Raw genomic sequence first — 20,457 nt, 5'->3', positions numbered from 1 at the left:
ATCTAAAAAAGCCAGCACAGTTCAGGAAAAACATTCTTTGGACAGATGAAACCAAGATCAACCTTTACCAGAATGATGGCAAGAAAAAAGTATGGAGAAGGCATTGAACAGCTCATGATCCAAAGCATACCACATCATCTGTAAAACATGGCGGAAGCAGCGTGATGGCTTGGGCGTGCATGACTGCCAGTGGTACTGGGACACTAGTGTGTATCGATGTTACACAGCACAGAAGCAGCCAAGTGAATTCTGAGGTGTTCAGAGACATACTGTCTGCTCAAATCCAGCTAAATGCAGTCAGATTGATTGGGAGGCATTTCATAATACAGATCGACAATGACCCATGACCCAACATACAGCCAAAGCAACCCAGAAGTTTATTAAAGCAAAGAAGTGGAATATTCTTGAATGACCAAGTCAGTCACCTGATCTGAACCCAATTAAGCATGCATTTCATTTGTTGAAGAGTAAACTTCGGAAAGGCCCACAAACAAACAGCAACTGAAAGCCGCTGCAGTAAAGGCCGGGAAGAGCATTAAAAAGAAGGAAACCCAGCATCTTGTGATGTCCATGAGTGCAAGATTACAGGCTGTCATTGCCAGCAAAGGGTTTTCAACCAAGTATAAGAAATGAACATTTTAAAAGTACACCGTGGATATCGATGGTCTAAATAACAATTGTATGGTACAATGTAATATCCCCTGTCCTGACGCGTTTCGCCCTTAAGGGCTTCTTCAGGGGATACGGGGAGTAGTTACAGACCACTGCAAAAATACATACAATAAACAAAATATAAGTATGCTGATTGAGCAAAGCCCAATTGATAACATCAAAGCATTCGCTACTGTAAAATTTAACTAACATCATCTCATTGATATCACCATAGTGACAGAACATATTTAAGAAATTGGTTTCCAGATCAATTTAAATAGCTTTAAGTTGTGCATAGCTGTAATATATTAGGGTACACTTAAATCTGTGCCCTAATATAACTGTGTCATTTATTATTGTACCTCTAAACTGAAAGATCAATATGTAAAAGAACATGGTTTCCACTATGTATTTTGATTTTGATACATTATTTTCAACACATGAGACTTTACGGTTTTCGAATTCTAAACAACTTATTTCCCTCTTATGCATCTACGGGGGAAGGGAGGCAATGCCCCTGATTCATCATTGAAATCCGCGATCGCTGGAAGCGCGATAATACGCGCGACCAGCGATCGCGGATTACCGCGGTCCGGGACTCAAGTGCGCGCGTACACTCGCATCCTGAATCTGCCGGCCGGATTCCTGCCCATTTGGAAAGTTCCAAGGATGTTGTATGACAGAGTGGGAAGGGTAGAGTTACATTTCCCATATACAACAACAAACTTCTTTCTTTACCCAAGCTTTTTCTTTTTTCTTCTCTTGCTCTTGAGTTCTTGTTGTACCAAACTGATTTTATTGCTCTTTGTGACTTTTTTTATCAGGTAAAGATTTTTCATGGGTAACTGCTGGGGAGATCATTTATTGTTAGGGTAGACTGCTGGGGAGATCATTTATTGTTAGGGTTAGAGTCATTGTCTGCATGGACAAGACAGCAGTAGTTTATATGGATAGCTTAAAATATAGTTGACTACCAGGTATCATATTTTATCATTATGTTTCCACAATATGTGTAGTTATTTTGTACTGGGTATTGCTTATTAGTGTGGTGCTGAGGATCAAGGAAACGTATTAATTGCTTGAAGGGTAGTAAGACTTAGTACGGTATTGAGTGTTGTACTGAAGGGTGCCCTTAACTGATCCATTCCTAAACAAAATAGTATAGTTAAAACTAGTTAGTAAAAATATTCATTGATATGTTAATACGGGTACAGATAAAATTGGTTTCTTACCAATCTGATTATTAAACACTGCTCCTATGTGGGGTATGTTGCCACTGCAGCCTCTGCATAGAAAAACCTCTTGCTGTTGTGCTGTGGAAAATAATTGTAATAAGAGGACTGTTTTGGCTACTTTATCACATTTAGTACATTTTAGAAGGTTAGGATTAAACATGGACCCTTACCTTTAAAATGGTTAATGTGATCAAACAAACACAAATGCGCCGCAGTCTGCCTAAAATAGGTTCTGCTGCGGCGTCCATGTTATGCTGGGCGTGCTACACCACGTGGGTGGGTAGGTTACATTATTGTAGCCACTGCCAACTGTCAAACACTGCTCACTCCACCCACAGTTGCATCCGGAGACAATTTCCCGGAATGTCGGTAGCAGAGGTGATAGTGTACAATGGGCTGCGGTCATGTGGGGGGCAAAATGGGGAGAAGACAGAATGGCTGGCGTATACCGATTCTCTCATACCTAAACCAGTGTGCAAGAGACCGGTGCCCTGCACCTCATAAGCCACAAGATTGCACCTCTGGGAGTGACTGCTGGGATAAAGGATAGTGATATTAGGTGTTTAATAAGTATCTTATATGTATAGAAAGTCCTAATAATGATGGTTTTATCTTAGAAAAGGTATCTATATAAAATCAGTGTTGGGTGAGTAGAACAGAGCACAGTGAAAATAATAAATAGTCTGCCTCAACCGATTTAAATGCAGTTACTTGGCTACCAAGATGTAAGTTTTAGCAAAGGAAACTACAAGACCTTTATTTTAGGCAGTTTCAAAATGGTCAAGTTTCTTTATTCAAAGCTGTTTTTTTTCAAATAGCATTCTAAAAAGAGAGTCAGTTAGTTTATACCACCTCTCCGTAATTACACACCCACAATTTTGTTTTCTGCCTCACAATTTATTGTGTATTTCTGGATGGAAATAGTATTTTTACTTAAAGGCAGTTTATTTGGGCTGGCATTTTATTGTTTGAAGTAAGACATGTAGCGCAGTTGTATTCAGTGTAAAGTATATTCGTTTTAAAAGTGTAGTACTCGGTACCAAAGGCCTTATTAAAAACAAAGAGGAATTCAGACAGAAGCACTGTCCATATGTTTTTAGGTAAGAAATCTGTACTTTATTATTTTTTATTTTTTATTAGGAGTGCCCACTAAAGTAAAGCCGATAAAGCTCTTTTAAATAGAGTGGTTCAATAAGATAGATCAGTCATCTTCTGCTTGTAGTTCATATTACATTACATTTTGCAAGTATAATTAAAAACTGGAGCCTTTACATATATATATATATATATATAGATATATATATATAGATGGTATATTATACTAATAATAAATATTAATGTATTGCTTCCTATGACAACCCAGCTTTGATAACTTTCAGAAAGCTATCTATATAGTACCTGTATAGAACTACATGTGTTTTTTGCCACCTCTAATGTTATAGAATCAATTAAATGTTAATGCATACCTAAACTCAAAATTCTCTACATGAAAGGGTAGACAACCCCTTTATTTAAAGTAAACATTTTCAAAATAGAGAACTATGGACTGCTCCATTTACCAATTAATTACACTCTGATGCCACATCCCTATTATAGAAATATGTAAATATGTAAAAATATTGTAGCTTCAGTGTCCAGAGTTTCAGTTCCCAGTTCCCCAAGGGGACTGAAACTCTGGACACCGAGGCTACAATTTTTGACTAGGACTCTAAACAGTGGAGGATTATCTCTATCCACCCTGGGAAAATCGGGGCAATTACCCTTTCACCACCAACTGTTTGACTTTTGTGAACATCAAGGAAAATCTATGCTCTACCCTTATTCATTTTGAGGTGAGATGCTAAATGCCCCCCCTCACCCATGCTGCAATCCTTGTTAACAGATTGAACAAATTCATTAGGAACCACCATATATATCTAGGCACTTTCCACCAATGAGCCAGAAAACCTAAAAAAGTGAATGCGATTTGTTCCTGATGAAGCGAACTATGTTCCATTTTAAATGTGTTTAATTATTACCATGCATATGTATCCGTATCAAATATTGTGGAGTCATCAAAACCCATGTAATGTGTTTACAAAAAATTTTTTATTGTAAATTTGTGTTTTTTTATATTTATGATATCAGTGAGATCTGGTTGACTATTTGCCTTAAAAGTCACTCAAAATACTTACTCTTTCATTTACAAAGTAAAAATGTTGTTTGTTTTTTTTTTTTTTAAGTTCGATCAAGAATGAGTGGGAGTGCAGAGCCTCCTGGGATACATATGTCACGCATCCCAGGAGGCTCTTGGCTGCTGCTTCTGCTCATGACCGAGCATCTTAAGTCCATACATGATGTCTATAACCTACAAGCAGACCTGAATGTACTGTTAGATTGGGCAACCAAGTGGCAAATGACATTTGCTATTGATAAATGTAAAGTTGGGTGATAACGACATGCATGCTAAATACTGTGTAGGGGAAATACATTTCGGGGAGTCAGAAATGGAAAAGGATCTGGAGTTCTGGTATTGTCAAGCGTCAATATCTGATGCTAGCAAAGTACTTTCTTTTATTAAAAGAGGAATAGGCTGCAGAATTGGAGACATAATCCTGCTTCTGTACAAAGCATTCGTCAGACCTCATCTGAAATATGCAGTCAGGTTTCGGGAACCAGTTCACAAAAAATATATAGTGGAATTGGGGAGAGTGCAGAGAAGGGCAACTAAACTAATAAAAGGAATGGAGGAGAGATTAGCTGAACTGAATCTATTCTCTCTTCAGAAGAGATGTTTAAGGGGGAAATATCATCCCCTCCGTATAAATATATAAATGGTCCATATATAGAACTCTTTGACTTATTTATCACTTTAAGATAATTACAAAGGACAAGTGGGCATTCTTTGAGTCTGGAGGAAAAACAGTTTAAGGTCCGGATAAGAAAGGGATTCTTCATTGTAGAGTCTGTAAAAATGTGGAAAAGGCTCCCTCAGGAAGTAGTTCCAGCAAGTACTATAGGTTGGTTTTAAAAAGGCTGAATGGCTTTCTACAAGCACATAATTTAACTAGGTAAGTAAAGATAACAGAGACTGTTGATCCAGGGGTCATCCGATTGCCTCAGGGAATCAGGAAGGATTTTCTTTCTTTTGTTGGAGCAAATTGAACTAGGGTTTGTTTATTTTTTGCCTTATTCTGGATCAACTGTCTATGGGGCTTTTGACCGGGATACGTTTATTTCCCTAGTGGTTGAACTTGATGGACGTTTACCTTTTTTAAATTTGACTAACTATGTAACCATATGTACTGTGCATTAGCTATGTATCTATGGATCTCTAAATATGCAGGTCATTTTTTTTTTTATAGCACCTAATCATCTCCTATGGCCACATACAAAATATCATTACTTAGGCTACGTACACACGTGCAATAATTATCGTTGGAAGGGAACGATTAAGGACCGATCGTCTGATAATTGTTAACAAAAAAGTGCATGACCACGACAAATGTTGCTGGAAACGAACGACCGTCCCGGCGGATCTGATTGGGGGACAATCGTTGGCTATCTATTGTGTGTACGGTCGTTCAGTAATGGTGGATTGTTCTGTGATACACTTTCCCCTGTACATGTCACTTCCTGCATCGTTCAAACGATCGATCGTTCAGACGATAGTGTGTGTACATTATTGGTGAATTATATTTTAATGATCGTATCGTTTCAGCATGTACAGAATTGTTCACAATTCGATCGTTCAAAATAATTGTTCATCGGACGTTAATAATTTGTTTTCTAACGACAGTTATTGCACGTGTGTACCTAGCCTTACTCTTTTGTGTATTTGTGTATATATTACACTGACAAACTTTACCCAACCATGAAGAACTCCCCTGGTGTAGATCACTCTCCAGACACTCACTACTGTACTTATAGGGGCAACGTCTCTCAAAGCAGCTAAAATAACTCTCTCATAACTTCCTTCCCTCCTTCCTGTCCTGTGTCTCAACACCAAAAATCAGCACAGCTTCAAGTAGCAGCACATGCAGTATTCTTTACGCCTACAAATAATTCCATCTGGAAATGTGTATTACAAAAGAAGAGTTTCAAGACAGGGAGACAAGGGGGATAATGGGCAAGACCCCATTGTGAAACTGATTGACCCCCTAACTTCAAGAGTGCAAAATTTGGATAATAAGCTCAACTTATAACATTGTAAAATTAATTTTACGGTTGATTGACGGTTAGGTTTATCAATTACATAGTAAATATTTACATTGCTAAAATATGCCCATTTTATCCTTGCAGTATTCATTTATGTTTAAACTCTTTTTTTTTCTCACACCCCCAACCCCCCTTTCCAAAGATACACGTGAAAGCACATTTTGACTATGATCCAACTGATGACCCATATGTTCCCTGCCGAGAGCTTGGTCTTTCTTTCCAGAAGGGGGATATTCTCCATATAATTAGCCAGGGTGACCCTAATTGGTGGCAAGCCTACAGGGATGGAGATGAAGATAATCAGCCTCTTGCAGGGCTTGTACCAGGTAATGTGCTTTGTTGTTGGTGAACTGCTTTTGGCATTATGATATGGTCATATAAAAAACTAAGTGCACCCCATGAAGATTGACTATTTATTTATATTTGGCAAGGTTAAAGTAGGATCCTTTTTCCAACAGTGCCTACTGGTAGTATACATGAACAAATGACACATGAATTGACATGCATTTTTTTGCTTATCTTTGTTTTGTCACATAAGAAAAGGAATTATACCCTATGTTTACCTCTATGTCTAATAATTTCTGCTAAAGCGAGCAATGCCATTTTTTAAGGCCAGTAATGTGCCTAATACTTCATCCTTACTTGTTTTATCCTTGTTTTATATTTTTGTTGACTAAATTAATAAAGCCTAAAATTTTTCCCACAATCCTTTTACCTACCAGAGAGCTTGTTGGAGGGATAGTCACTGGTAATTGCCTGAAAAAAGGACTTCTTGCCTTCATTTTCCACAGATCATACTTTTTCATGTTTTTTCATTTTACAGTAAAACAGTATCGTCAGAAAAAAAAAGCTTAGTTATTTTAACTGATAAGATTGACAAGTAAAGCAGAGAGACATTTCTACCCCATGTAGTCAGATAACCCACTTGAGTGACAACTCAATAATGTGGTTGATACAAGCAAACAGTTAGAAAATTCAATTTACTTGGCATAGTAAATATGATGACACGGTAATCATTCATGCATACATATGCAAAATATAAAGCTATTTACTTTCTCTGGCATGTGAATGAGTTTTCATAGGGAACACTACATATGTATGTATTAGAATTCTACTTTGCAATACCTACTTTTTCCTTCCAGTTCATGAATTTACCTATCCACAGACTATTCTGAATTCTAATAATAGGCTAATTCTTAGTTTTCCCTAGCCCCCATGCCTCCCCCGCCCGGCTTTTATCAGCAGCTCTGATCCTCTGAATGGGAAAAGCTGCTGTGTTCTGTTCAGAGGATGGGAGCTGCTGATAAGAACCAGGCAGGGGAGAACAGCACAGGAGGCTAACCTTCCAACATCTAATAGCTTGTGCAGTGGAATCTATTCAACAACAAAAAAAAATCTTGTAAAAATGTATCTGCTCGAGTGGGTGTGTTTAATGACATCATTAGCAGCTGAGCTTAATAGCTGTATGACTTGAAATTTTCAGGGTGCACATGGAATCCTCATAGTTATTAAGAAAACACAACGTGTGGCCCCCAGCTTTTAAGAATTTCAAGATATGGGGATCAGTTTTTAATAAGACTTATCACCTGATCTCAAGCCTATGCACTGCAAGTTCCGGTGACAGGAAGCCCCTGGAAGAAAGAAAATGCCAGCACTGGACGAAACGGACGGCAAGAGGGCAGCTAAGCAAGTGTAGAAATTACTAGGCTCAGTTCGTGGACAGATCAAGTGAATTTTTTTTTTCCACAAAAGTTTTGCGTAATCTAGATTTAGTGCTAGGCAGCCACATATGGAATTATGATGAATTCAGGTTGCATTTGCTGCAATTCTCTCTCACTTTCCTCTTGCCAGGAAGCACTTCTGTTTGAAAAACTGCTGGGCCTGAAAAAGCTTAGCAGTTACCACCTGTTACCAATCCCAGTGCTTAGCAGTTGCCAGTAGTCAAACAGAAGCAAAAAATGGCAGTTTTTTTTACCGCTAATGTCAACTAAACCTAACTTGTTATACCACATTGATCACATTATTACACTACTACAAGGGATTCCACTATTAAAACATGGAATACTAGCAGTTAGATCAAAATACACAGCACTAAACAGTTTAGGCATAATACAAAATAATAGAAAAATTGGACAAGCCAGTGGCTAACAAGCCAGTCATTAGAAAGTTGGAACAAAGTATAGGGGGTAGGTAGAACACTGACACAATAAAAAAAGGTTACAGGATACCTATGGCATAAACAACTGGGAACATTAAATTTGCAGTGTCTTGCCCGGCCCACTTTTTACCACCCGACTATAGCATCCCACTACCCGGCTAAAATTATTTTCTGGTCAGGACACTGATCATTTTTCAAATGAAATGAAAATTTAGTTAGTTCACATGGTCTCCTGCGTTTGCGGTCATTCTTAAATGTCCAAAAGGTTTAGTACTGAGGAGAAGAGCATGTTTAGGTAACTTTCAAGGTAGGTAAATGTACAGTAAAGTCACACTTATATAGTGATGATCATTGCTAATCCAATGAGCAAGTCCGTGACACAGGAAAGCTGTAGAGCCCAATACCAGGGCTGTGGAGTTGGAGTCTGCGTTTAGGAGTCGGAGACAATTTTGGTTACCTGGAGTCGGACTCGATAAAAATGTGTCAACTCCAACTCCTGATAAATTTAAATTATAATAAAAAAATACAGCAAGTTCAAATGTCCTAATTCTCAAACAGTATTCATAATTAAGTACTTCTCTGATGTAAGCCTAAAGCCCAGTGCATAGTTGTATTTGTACTAGTGTGAAGTTCAGCTAAGCTATTATACAACCTAACATTCACATTATTGTAATCTGGATTATGTACATTACAAAAAATATTTTCATTTTATTTCAGATATAATGTGTTTAACAAGTTCATTTAAGTGTAATGATATAGGTGAAGGTGAGTGGCCTGCTGTGTGTTCAGGTGTCCTGTCTGCACTCTCCATATATGCTGCCATCCAGGGCTGAACTTTAACATCGTTTTGCACACCACCTAATACTAGGAAGTTAAGTGTCCCTCCTTGCCCTGTAGCCTCCCACTGCCCTGTCTTCAGAAGAAGACCAGCAAACAAAAATAAAGGCAGCAGCGTCTGCTCAATGTCCTCTGTCTGCTAAAAGAGCTTAGAAAAACTTGGAGAAACAGCTTTTTGGATTCAACTGTAAGTGTTCGTGTTAATTTGAAAATTGCATGGCTGCTTGTATGTACTATGATGGAAGGCTGTGTGCATGTTTCTGGATAAAACTGCGGGGCTATGTGTATTGTGTGTATGGTGGAGGAATGTAGGAATGTTTGTGTATAGTGCATATTGTGTGTATGTTTCTGAGTAAAATGTAAGGTTCTGTGTTGTGTGTATGGTATATATGTTTGTGCATGTTTTTCTGTATAGGACAAGTTGTGTCTAAGTTTAGTGCAGGGCTATAACTTATTTGTATGTATAGTGCAGTGTTGTATGTATGTTTGTATTTAAATCAAAGAATATCCTAGTTAGTATAACATATTTTATATTTATATTTTAGTTAAAGCGGCACCCCATTCACAATGGCAAAAAGTCTGTCAACAAACACGATAAAGTCAGCTGTTTATGAGCACTTTACATTATCAAGTGATGGGAAACATTATGTGTTCCAATGTATTCCTGAAGGTGATGGTGAAAAACAATGTGATGCAAGAATTAGCAGTCTCAGTGGGTTTTAACAAAAATGCACCTACAAGAGCATCAAATTTGAAAAGACACTTGCAGCGTTTTCATCCTAAAGTGTTAGAAGTTGTGAATGAGAAAGATTTCAATGAAAATATTCCATCTACATCTGGGATTAAAAAAATGTTCAGAAATCTACTAAAGACCAAACACAACTAAGAAGATTCTTTATATCTGACAAAGTTACCATAACAATGACACTGTAAAAATTCAAAAACCAAATTATTGAAATGGTAGTAAAGGATAGTGTACCACTATCCTTTTCACAGACACCCTTTTTAGGGCTAAATGTAAAATTGGCTTAAAATACTTGGTTTTGCTCTGGAAAGAGAAAGTATAAGCAAACCTAAAAATGAAGAGGCCAAATGTAAAAAGGAAGAGCTACGAAAAGGTCTAAAGGGACGTTTATTCTTCATAAAAACGGATGCATGCACACGTCGCAGAGTCAATTATTTATTTATTATATATATAAATTATTAATGTTAGTTTTGTTGATGAAAATACTAAAACCATAACGCGAACCTTGGGAATAAAGGACACCCAGACACTTTCTTCAGAAGTTAGTGGAGGATGTTCTAGAATAGAGGTAGGCAAACTCCGGCCTTTAGGCTGGACACGGCCTAGCCAGTATTCCAGTCCGGCCTAACGCCCCCTATTTATTTATTGTTGGATCTGGCCTAATTGAATTGGTGCATTATTGCGAGTTCCTGCACAGTAACCTCAATTACTTTGCTTAAACAGCAGAAGCAACGCACAGCTACCAGTCTCCGGAAGGTCGACCTCGAATGTCTTGTCTTCAACCCCGAATGGACTGACAAATATTCTTCGTCCAACGTGGCAACAAAGCCCTGTGTTTAGTGTGCAACAACACCAACAGCACTTCACTCAAGCACACGTACAGAGACTTTCACTGACTTCTACCGTCAGCTGCCACATGCTCAGTTTCCAATGTTAGCACGTGCTAAGCATGTGATCGCAATGTTTGGCAGCACTTTTTCGTGTGAGCAGCTGTTCTCCAACATGAAGTTTTGTAAGAACAAGCTGCGCTCTCAGCTTACTGACAATCACCTTAATGACATTCTGTTGCTGAACTCCTCATTATTAGAAACTGACATTGTATCTGTCTCTAAGAACATGCAACATCAGGTTTCCCATCATACTGTATTTTTAAATAAAAAACCTTTCCTTGGACACCTTGTTTCTTCCGGCCTAGTGTGCCTTCTTGACTTCCTGAAATGGTCTAGTAGCTCAAAAAGTTTGCCGACCTCTGTTCTAGAAGATTTTGAAGGAACAGATTCTATGTATTGTGACAGATATTGCTTCTAATATGTTGATGAGCACAATTGAGAAAATGAAGAAAGTAGATGAAGAAAGTGACAGACAGATAATAAAGAAAAACAGTTCTTCAAATATTGGAGAAAGTGAAAAGCGAAGAGAATAGTGACATTTTGGATAACATTGTTGAAGAAGCATCTAAGCGTACTACTATTCAACATTTGAGTTGTGCTGTTCATACTCTGCAACTTGCAATAAGAGATGGATTGAAAGATTGTCATGTAGCTACTCTAATTAGCAAATTGAGGTAAGTAACAATTGCAGCCAGGGCCCCTAAAACAGATCCCATTTTGAAAAGGCGTGCAGGAAAAGGAGCCATTTTGGATCAAACAACACGCTAGGTAAGCAATTATTTGATGGTAAAGCATTTGCTTGAACTAAAAGACTTTCTTGAAAAACTGGACAATGAAACAAGTAAAAGCACTGGAAAATATACTTTCCAACTACTTTACTGTCACTAAGAGTTTGCAATCTGAAGATTTAACACCTGGTAAATTCTTCTTGAAATGGAAGGGCTTGTTATATTGCCTGAACATAAGTGGAGGGTTAATAGCTGATGGCATTGTAGTCAATGAAGAAGAGTGAATCTCTTACTGGATGATCAAATCTTGTTAGCTGCTATTAATGTTGATCCAATAAGCCGAATTTTGTTGAGCAATGACCAGTCTAATTCTGCAAAGAATGCTGTCTATGATGTAGCAGTTCGCATGAAGGGATTGCTACCTGAAACCCCACCACTGGATGAACATATAAGCACTGGTAACTCAGGATCATCATCTTCTTCGAATGAAGATTTAGACTTTGATTCCTACTTGGACAAAATGGAACTTTCAACAGTAAAGCAACCTCACATATGCTTGAAAGATAAACGACCAGAAAATGTCCAAATAAAGAGATTCCAGCAGGAGTTTTTTAAAGAATTAAAAGAAGTAGAAAAGTATGATTGCTTATCGAAACTGACTGTAGAAGAAGCCATCCTTGTTTATCCCAAGATTAATAGTGATATGGCTAGAACCTAAACATCAATGCCACCCACCCAAGTCAGTGTTGAAAGACTGTTTTCAGCTCTAAAAATAATCAAGTCAGATTTAGGAGCTTCCAAGAAAGAGGATCTGGCAAAAGCAATTCTGTTTCTTAGAACAACACTACATTGAGTTAGTTTTGGATTGCATTTAACAGCTATTATACTCTTCAACTATATTCCATGTTTAATGTATAAACTGTTTAAGGTTTTCCAGCTTTTGTTTTTGTTCATGTATGTAAGCTTTGTTTTTGTTTTTAAAACTACCAAAAAATGTGGTTCATATTTTTAAACTGGTAAAGTTTCTGTTCTGTTTTTTTTATGTGCTATGCTACTACTTTAAAGCCACTTGATAAAAACAATAATAAAAACCTAATTGTTTTCATTTTTTTGTCTTTTGTTTAAACTGGCCATTACAGTAGAGTGTCCGCTTCCTAGCCAGTAGTTCTGTGGTACATAGCGTGTATGTTGCTTTCCTTCAATCAACATGGAAAATACATTAGCATATTACAGGGTTTCTCTTTTTAACTTCAAACTTTTGCAACCAAACTTCACAAAAAAAATGTTTACCCTTGTTAAAAAATTCTTTTGCATTTAAACTTTACACTTTTGCTTTCAAACTTCTTACTTTTGTAACCAAACTTCACAAAAAAACTTAGACCCCCTAATTATTCATAAAACCAATAAATGTATTATAAAATTAAATATAACACAATATTTTTACCATAAAAGTTTTTCTCAAGAAACATTAACTAAATTATGTAATAATTAAATGATTTATTGATCATTAATGCTTTCTCCTCTTTGGTATTAAGGCAAAAAGCTAAACATTTTTGTATAATAATTCAGGGCAGGGTCCTCTTCTCCTGTATCACTGTCTGTATTAGTCTGTCATTTGCAATCCCTATTTTATGTACAGCGCTGCATAATATGTTGGCGCATTATAAATCCTGTTTATTAATAATAATAATAATAATTTGAGGAATCCTGCTTGCCTTTTGTTAAAAATACACTATTGATACTTTTTAATAAAGCACCCGAATTATTTAGCTTATTTATTCTTACTACTTCTTTCCCTTAGAGAACATGTTCTCAACAGGATTAAGAAATAGAGTATGGTGGTAAAAATAAGAGTTGGTGTCCCTCAACTAAGCTCTTTACCTGGCTAGTTTTATGAAAGGGGACATTATCCATAATTAGGATGACATGCTGAACACTCATTTCACTAAAAACATTCAAAACCTCATCAATAAAACTGAGGAATGCTTCTTGATTAAATACTTGTGCTTGTGACAAAGTGGAGGGTCCCATTTTTTTTCCTCACACAACAAATTGAATAATTTCTGGAACCCACTCCAGCCACTACATGCACCACTCTTTGCCCAATAGGAGATCTTCCCCTTGAGATGTTAAAACCTACTTCATCAAGAAAGTAGATGTTTTTTCCATCTTCCTTAGTGATGAGATCAAGGATTTTGTTAGCATAGCTAAGCCTTTCTTGAAGAGAGTGGGAATCATTGCGCCTTGCAGGAATTAAAAAAAGTTCTTCTTAATGACCATTGGAATTTATCATTGCATCTATATATTGTTGAAATAGATTCATTAATTCAAAATTTGGCAAATAATTGATCCTTCATTTCCCTGAGGCTTAATCCTCAATCTTCGGACATTACCTTAGGTAACCCTTCCTTATGGGCTTCATCCAACTTTGAATTTCTCGGACCTCCTCTTGTTAATGTGTCCACTATACCGGTAGATTCATAGGTCTTAATAATTTTGGTTATGGTTGTACAATTACAACCCAAAACCATTGCTATCTGGGAGGCATCACTTCCATTCAGATAACTGTCTACCACTCTTTGACGTTCTGTATTTCTTAATTCTCTGGCCAGAAGGGTAAGTGCAATACTAAATGTAAAGCTAATAACTTATATTGTTATCTTAAAACATTGTATTAATCCCTGAAATAAAAATATTTAATTTTAAAATTATATAAAGTAAAAACATAATTGACTAATCATTAATAAAATTTATGAAAATGATGTTTCCTGTGGAAAACTTTTGTGGTAAGAATATTGTGTTATAGTTAAATTTATAATAAATGTATTGATTTATGAATAATTAGGGGGGCTAAATTTTTCTTATGAAGTTTGAATGCAAAAGTGTGAAGATAAAATAGGAAACCGTGTAAATCCAGGAGTCGGAGTTGGGGGTACCAGAAACTGAGGAGTTGGAGAGTCGGAGTCGAAGGATTTATCTACGCCTCCACAGCCGTGCCCAATATTGTCACTATGTTGGACATAAATGGAAAATATTGTAACAGAGAACAGCTTTCATATGTTTACTGTTTCAAACTCAGATTGTGTCTTTCTAAAAAAAATTAATAGATTAAACCAGCTTCCATTCTTAATCTCTTTTTACATTTTTTTTTCTCCCCTCCAGTACAGTCACTTGAGTGGTGATCCCTGCAATAGGGGGAAAAAAGCCCTTACCCTTGTTTTGTCTTGTTTCACATCTATGTAGTCTTCCATCCAATCAAGGTTGTACAGTCATTAACATTTTACTATCAGGACTACGCCTCTTGGTTGGTGATGCTTATCTTACTGATTATAGAGAAATGTGACTGTGCAAAGGGCGGGTCAACAACTGGATTTTGAGGACTGCTTTCAAACAGAGGGCATAGTTGCTTATTTTTAAACTGTGTAGGTGTTTTTTCTATTGAAGTAATTGTTTTTGTTTTTACAGGAAAAAGTTTCCAGCAACAGAGAGAAGCAATGAAGCAGACGATAGAGGAGGATAAGGAGCCTGAAAAATCAGGTGAATCTGAAATAAGTTTCCATTCATGTTGGTTTGCTTTTGGTTAAAACCAAACAGGGAAACACTTTTAAATTGTATATTCAATATTTTGAAAGATGTTTAGATGTGTGAAAAAGATTAGTCTGTTGTTAAATATGTGTTTAATGTGAAGTTTATTCTGCTTAAATTTTGAATTCAGGTTTTTTTTAAATGTTTGTATTTCTGTGGTTTGCATTTAGTAGGAAAAATTATTTGGCCAGTTTTAGGAATCTGAGACAGTCTAAATTCATGTTTGATATTTTCACCTCTAATTTGCAATAAAAAGCAACTTATGCTTCATTAGGGAGCAAAAATGCCAGTATATCACTATAACTAAATGCTGGCATTTCATTTTGTGATCAGCCATAAAAAAAAAAAAAAAAAAAAAAAAAGCTCCTGGTTTTATCAATTTTTTAGCAAACTTTGTTTTTCCCTATCTGGGACAGTATGGGGTCAGTTTAACCTCCTGGGGGGTTCTGTCTGTCTGGATTTATGTTTAAAAGCAGTACACTGTCTTTCATGAAAATTTATTTTACATTTTAGGCCTGTAGTTCTTAGGCATAATTCACAGAAATATGTCCAATATTTAATAAATGTAATAATAAACTTTAAATAAAAACAAGGGTGCATAAATACATAGGAATACTGAAACCTGTAATATAACTGTACAGTAGCATATATATGCATATATATATAGTTGACAATCAAAAATCCGGCCATCGATAATCCAAATACTTCACTTTTCCGGCATGATATTTGGATTGCATTTTCAATACAGGGATAGTAGTACACTGTTTGGCCACTTATGTTTTGATGGCGCTGTTCTCCAGAAACAGCTGTTAGGTCTTGCTTGCTACACTAAATACACGTTGAGACGGCCCTGCTGCCTGCTCTCTCGAACTGTGCAGGATGCCCACAGGTGCTGCAAGAGGAAAGCTGGCCTGTGTGTGGAGGTAAGTATAACTTTTAAAAATCCAGCACTCCTCAGGTCATGTCAACTGTATGTATGTGTGTATGTATATATTTATATATGTGTGTGTATTTTATATATATATATATATATATATATATATATATATAACTTTGTATTGGATTTAGTACATTTATTTTGTATTGAATCCAAAACAAAATAATTTGAACACACACCAACGTCACTGGGAACTGCTGGTGCACGTCAGCACAATCGCTGGGGGGCTGATCGGAGGAAGAGGACGCAGCCAGAGGATGGGATCAGAAACTGGAGAATGCCGACGTCTTTATTCATTATTTTTTATCTACCCCAAGTGTGGCTCTGGGTTACCGCTATCGGCTGTTGTTTTTTACCCCGAGCCACACTCAGGGTTACCGTTTAGAAGGTTAAATATGTTTTTTAGGGGTTTTTTTTACCTTTTCTTCTATAACTGCATTAAAATACTGCATTTAATTACCGGTTCATGACTGTAACTAAACTCTGCATTGTCCCTTTCAAGACTGGATGGCACTATTGGTCAAATCTTGCCTGATGTTCTGCCCAGTAATTCATGGAGTTGAGAGTTAAGTAATCGCGCAAATAGGAAATGCCATTATTATTACCTAGTATTTATATAGTGCTGACATATTATGAATTGCTTTTTAAAGTCTCTCTGACTGTCCCTCAAAGGGGCTCACAATTTATTATCTCATAGTCATATGTCATTACCACAGTTTGAGGTCAATTTGGGAAGGCCAGTTAACTTAACCACATGTTTTTGGAATGTGGGAGGAAAACAGAGTATCAAGGGTAAACCCAGGCAAACATGGGGGGGACATGCAAACTATATGCAGATAGTGCCCTGGCCAGGATTGGAACCTGGGCATAATACCATATGTCCTTTCTAATTGTTTAACTTGCCACCCTTATTGTTTTAATAAATGCAATTAGGACAGATGTTTGTCTCAACATATTATTGAGCATCATGGTGTCAGTTGCTGTAAAAAATCCTCACTGTAAGTTATTCACAAACAAAGCAAAAAAAAAACTTTGTGGAGCCTAGACATTCATTAACTTCTGGAGCAAGCTGTGCTTTGATATGCAAAAAGATTTCTGCGAGTCATGCAAACTGCCCCCTTCCCTCCATCAAGCCTCTGTTCTGCAGCACTGCTCGTATCTAGGAGTCATTCATTACGTTGGATGTCCTTAACTTGGAGACTACTTGTATGTCCAACTACTCAGTTTAGCACAGCTGAGGACACAGAGAGAACTGGCCAAGACAAAAGGGCTGAGTACTGATGCAGTGGTTAATAGAGAGATGCATGCTAATAAGATAAGGCACTGGTATGCACCTCAAGGCAAAAGCAGTCACTATTTGGCTGTATAGTGTTTTTCCCCCAAAAAATTTTTTGTTTTGCCATTTTCAGAGAGCTTAAAAAAATTCCCAAATTTGCTACAAAAGGGAGTGCCTAAAAGTGTAGGTATTCAGAAATCCAGGGGTCTTCTCCTGCAAAAGCAAGCCAGCATACAGTTTGACATTTTTCCCAAGGTGGACTGACAGTGTGCTTCCTAAAGTCTTACCTGACAGTTAATCCAGAACCTTTTCCTGCTCTTTCTCCTCATTCTCTTCATGTAGGTCTCCTCTCTACTTCCTGCTGCAGTGGACACTTATCATAAAATTCCCACTAACACCTTTGCAAAGCATGAGAATCTTCCATTTCTTCCCTCTGTTGCATTACATGCAGTTTGGCTTCTAACTTTTAATGCATTCTCTAATGGTTTCAACAAGCAACAGGTTCCCCGACAAATTTGCCACTCCCAAGCCCTTTGTCTGTGGTGCATCAGATAGGTAACGCTTTTTTTTCTGGTTCAGGTGGTATGGCACATGTAATGTTAAATACCAACGAGTGGACAGGTCACAGATAATGAACAGCTTGGTATTGAAAAATAATTCTAGCTTGGAATTTTCCAACTAAACTGAGCACATTCTGAGTTCTTTAAATGAGCTGGCTTCCACCAACTTGTATGGCAAGGGCTGTAAAACTAGTAGATTATTCAGAAGAGTGATTAGTTGACATCCATAAGTTGGCTGGGAGCATAAGGAGGAGAAAGAAGAGAAATTCCTATGCTAATGATTACTGATTTCCACAGATAACAGCAGTTGTAGCATCAGTCCTGCTAACTCTGAGCTTGGCACGACAATCACACCAAACATCTACAAAAGACTGCTTGTGCAGCTGAACACAAGTGGACGAAATCTGTTCTCGGTACAGACTTCATGAACTAGAACACATGCTAAATTACAACACCTGAACACTGCACTCACCAAGCACAATTATTTCTCCACTGTCACATCCTCTTAAGCTCCCAACCTATGCAGCCCCTTCTCAACAATTGACTCCCTCCTAAACCCCACACCTGCTGCCACGAGCACTAGCTTTTCTGCTCTCGCCATACCACTCCAAACATATCCTCCCTTTTCACCTGACAATCATCACTAACCTCCTTCAGCCCTGCTACACTGCATGAAGACTCCTCTCTTCTCTCATCATCTTCATCTACTACCTGTCTGTTTGACTCAATCCCCTCTCATCTACTCTGTGCCCACTCCTCCACCCTGGCCCCCGCACTAACTAAACTATTCAACCTTCCCCTTTCCACTGGTATCTCTGCCTTCAAACTTGCCATTATTCTTCCTATCATGAAGAAACCCTCACTAAACCCCTCCCTACTTTCTAACTACCATTCTATCCCCCTTCTCCTATATCCTTCCTTTCTTTTTAAGGATTAACAGACTACATGAATACTAATTCTCTCTGTGACCCACTCCAGTCTAGCTTTCGAGCTGTCCATTCCACCGAAACAGCTCTTACTAAAGAAGCCAATGACCTCATCAGAGCTAAGTCACAGGACATCTTTTTCCTCCTCCTTCTCCTAGATCTTTCCTCTGCTTTTGACACTGTTGATCACTCCCTTATAATCCAAATTATGCACTTCAGATATATCAGTGACACTGCTCTCTCTTGTTTTGCTTCTTGTCTGTCTGACTGCTCCTTTCAAATTTCCTTTAATGGCAATTCCTCTTCTCCTTCTCTCCCAGTTGGTGTTCCCAAAGGGTTAGTCCTTGGACCGGTTCTTTTTTCTCAATACACCTCCTCACTTGGTAATCCCATATCCTCTTTTGGTTTACTGTATCATCTGTATGCTGATGACACTCAAATCTATCTGTCCATCCCTGACTTGTCTCCCTCAGTCCTGACCCCCACTACTTGAAAGCTCTTCTGGGCAGGGTCCTCCCCTTCTCTGACACTGTCTGTATCTGTCTGCCACTTGCAACACCTATTTAATGTACAACAACGTAATGTTGGCGCTATATAAATATTGTATAATGATAATATTCATGAGTAACAGGAACAGCATTTGATTTTTTTTTTGTGGTTAAAGAATGTGGTAGGATATGCTGGGCACAGTGTATGCTTTGTGTTGGATGAGAGGAGATGTTATTAATGTGTGCCTGGTCACCCACAGCTTACTCTTTGTTTACATTTGTTGCACATAGCAAAAGATGCAGCAGTCATTATTAGGCACAAACTGCCCATAAAGTTGATGAAGTGGACTGAGAGCTTGTGCCCTCATAAAAAACTGGTTATGAGTTTTGCGAAGGAATCTAAGGTACCTTGGCTCCAGGAAAATGTATCATGTATGAAGCTTGGCTGGGAAAAAATTTGCTGCTTAGAAACATGTTTGACCTCTTTCTGTCAGCTAGTCGAGGATCCACTAGTTGCCACTGGTCAATCAGTTTATTCTCGGGCAGGACAAACGGTCATGCTAGTCTCTAGTGAAAAATCTTTTGTGTACAGCATTCCCCTCAACTTTTTTTTTTTTCATTAATCTATTCTAGTGAAGTGGTCGCCAACCTTTTCGGACCTACGGACCACCAAATGCACTGACTCAAGACCGCCCATGCGCTGTTACCTGTGTGTCACTCAAAGGGGTAGAAACTTCCCCCAGAGTGACATCATATTGCCAGAACCTGCCCATTCTCTAGAGACACAACCTGCCCACCGCCCTGAGCCTACAATCTGTACAGGAGACCTAATGCGCCACCAGACAGAGCCGAAGACCACCAAAATCTTCTCACAAACTACTGGTGGTCCGGGGACCACCAGTTTGCGACCGCTGTTCAAGTGGACCATTAAACAACTGTGCATTTCAATGGAGGAGAGCACAGCGCAGGGCTGTTTGCTCGTCTTAACTTCTCCATAGAACAGAACTGAACTGTGTGTACAACGCTCGTTCAATCATCTGTTCCTTCCAGAGACAATTAACCTATTTGTGGACTTCTCTAACTAACCTAGCCTAGCCTAACTTCTCTAGCCTAACTAGCCTAACTTCTCTACTTGTCTGGTTTTACCCTGTAACTAAAAGGGTCAACAAGAAGAGTGACACACTGTTGTTTGATTGTTAACCACCTGGGCGTTACACTGAGGTCTAGATTTCTGTACCAAAAGC

At 37.9% G+C, this 20,457-nt stretch overlaps 1 protein-coding gene across 1 annotated transcript in view; it reads left to right on the top strand.

Moving 5' to 3' along the window:
* PALS1 (protein associated with LIN7 1, MAGUK p55 family member) overlaps window positions 1-20,457 on the top strand; it is a 107,692-nt gene that overhangs the window by 55,312 nt on the left and 31,923 nt on the right. Inside the window, exons 8-9 of the mRNA XM_072428767.1 lie at window positions 6,108-6,409; window positions 14,907-14,978. Coding sequence (XP_072284868.1) covers window positions 6,108-6,409; window positions 14,907-14,978 — 374 coding nt within the window. The remainder of the gene's footprint in view (window positions 1-6,107; window positions 6,410-14,906; window positions 14,979-20,457) is intronic.

Source organism: Pyxicephalus adspersus, chromosome 12 (assembly GCF_032062135.1).
Source record: "Pyxicephalus adspersus chromosome 12, UCB_Pads_2.0, whole genome shotgun sequence".
In the NCBI taxonomy this organism is placed as follows: domain Eukaryota; kingdom Metazoa; phylum Chordata; class Amphibia; order Anura; family Pyxicephalidae; genus Pyxicephalus; species Pyxicephalus adspersus.
This window is presented reverse-complemented; position numbering and strand designations above follow the sequence as displayed.